This window comes from Bison bison, unplaced genomic scaffold (genome assembly GCF_000754665.1).
Source record: "Bison bison bison isolate TAMUID 2011002044 unplaced genomic scaffold, Bison_UMD1.0 scf7180017859641, whole genome shotgun sequence".
Taxonomy (NCBI): domain Eukaryota; kingdom Metazoa; phylum Chordata; class Mammalia; order Artiodactyla; family Bovidae; genus Bison; species Bison bison.
The window spans coordinates 30,875-33,033 of record NW_011490213.1 but is presented as its reverse complement, the minus strand read 5'-3'; the positions used below and the strand labels follow the sequence as shown (position 1 = coordinate 33,033).

Genomic DNA, 2,159 nt, shown 5'->3' with positions numbered 1-2,159 from the left:
GGGAAAAAAAAAAAAAAAAATAAATAAGGCTGGAACTGAAACAGAGAATAAACGAGAACTGCCACACAAGCAGCAGCCGCTGTGAGAAGACCAGCGACGCACAGACACCGAGAGTGGCCGAAAGAAAACAAGACTCAAACTGCTGACACTCAGGGACGAACGCAAGGATGCCACCAGAGGGCACGGCGAACGCCAGGCCCCAGGAGGACCCGGCCAACCGGGAAAACTCCTGCACAGACCCAGAATCCCACAGCCGGCTCGAGCAGCAGCAGAAAACCTGAAAACGCATAACAAGTAAACACCTTGAAAACAAGGAAAAGTCCAGGCACAGACGGTTTCCCTGGTGAATTCTACCAAGTGTTAAAAAAATTAACATCAATCCTTCACAAACTATTCCACACGATGAAAGAGAAAGGAACACTTTCCCACTCATGCTATGAGGCAGGTACTGCCCTGATACCAACACCAAAGACATCATAAGGAAAAAAAATACAGACCAGCACCCCTTAGAAACACAGCTTCAGAAATCCTTAACAAAACGGCAGCGAGCCAAGCCCGTCCACACACAAAGGTAGCTGTGCGGCACAACTGAGGGCACTCATCCCAGGAAGGCAAGGTCTGTTTCATGCTCAAAAACTAAGGAGCACAACCCCACACCAGTGGAATCAAAGATAAAAACCATGTGATCATCTCATAGAAGCAGAAAATTCAAAACCCAACATCCACTGCAGACAGAAACAGTCAGCAAACCAGGAGTGGAAGGAAACGTCCTCATGCCGATAAAGCCCCGGCTCAGCAGCAGGAGCACGTGGGTCTGGCCCCACTAACTGCAGAGGTCAGAGGCCGCGGGCCCAGCACAGAAAGCAGCCAGCGCCGCAGGGCTGGCGGGCGGGACAAGCCTGGGCTCAGATGGCGGGCCGGGGCTTCCTTCCGGAGTGATGAACACAAGCTGAGCGCACAAAACCCACTGTGCTGTGTAGCGTAAAAGGGAAAAACTACGGTGTATCTAAGTTACACTTCAACAAAGGTGCTGTGGAAAAAGAGTGCAGGGCTTCCCTGGTGGTCTGCTGGTTGACAGCATGCTTCCACTGCGAGGGGCCGGCCTGGGTTCTGTCCCTGGCCAGGGAACTAGAGCCCACGTGACGCAACTAAGCCCGGCACGGAAGAAACAGAGACAGCTCGGTATTTAAAAAAAGGATGCATCCTTCAGTGTGAGAAGCCCTCGCTGCAAAAACCCACAGAAGCAATCCACCCAAAACAGCTCACAAACAGTTCTAAGTGGTTCTCAACACAAAGAACAGTCCAGCTTTTGCAGCCTCTGCCTCAAAGGCTCGTCCACCACACAGCTGTCGGTGCAGCATGACTTCATTGCAATATGGCAAATGCAGCCTCTCACACCCACAGCGAGATGGGGACGCAGACCCAACAGGGGACGGCCCCCGCCCACAGAGACAGGTGGTTTCCCCGTCCCAATGCGAACGGTGGGTCCATGCTCACCTCCAGCTCCTCGCTGTCTCTGGGCTTCTCCTCCGACGTCTGCTTGACGAAGTCGGGGATGAGGATCTCCAGCGTGGCGCGGGCTGCGGGGAGGAGCACCAGGTGAGGGGCCAAGCTCAGACAGGATGCAGGCCCCAGGGGTGGAGCAGCACTCGGGGAGTTCTGCGGGCCGAGCGTGGGTGCCCTGGGCACAGCACCGGGCACAGGAGCGCGCCTGCAGGAGCCGGCCTCGCCAGGGTGGGCTGGGGATGCTGAGCACCTCACAGCTTTCTGCCCTGAGAGCCCGCAAACAGCCCACTGATGGGTGGAGCCGGAAGACCCTCTGGAGCCTCTCTAAAGCGGAGGGGCCTCCTGGGCAGTGGGGGAGAGACCACGTGACCCCGGCGCAGCCTGGCACAGTGCCTCCCCAGGAGAGGGGCTAGACAGCTCCCAGAAGCACGCTGCTGCGCTGGCAGGGGTACAGCCAGGCAGCAGGCTTGACAGGAGGAGCCCCCAGGGCCTGCCCAGCTGTGCTCCAGACTGGCAGCCCCAAGTTTCACCGGAAGCACTCGGGAGCGGTCCTCACGAATGTCAGGATCCCCAAGGAGCATGCCTGCCGTGCGGGGTCTACACAGACGGCACCCAGGCTCAGGCAGCACAGAGCGCTGTGTGTGTGGTGGTGG

At 57.2% G+C, this 2,159-nt stretch overlaps 1 protein-coding gene across 2 annotated transcripts in view; it reads right to left on the bottom strand.

Moving 5' to 3' along the window:
- The window catches only part of DGCR8 (DGCR8 microprocessor complex subunit), a 16,343-nt gene that overhangs the window by 4,245 nt on the left and 9,939 nt on the right, over positions 1-2,159 (bottom strand). For both annotated transcript variants that reach the window (XM_010831288.1, XM_010831278.1), the window contains one exon: positions 1,498-1,580. In XM_010831288.1, coding sequence (XP_010829590.1) covers positions 1,498-1,580 — 83 coding nt within the window. The remainder of the gene's footprint in view (positions 1-1,497; positions 1,581-2,159) is intronic.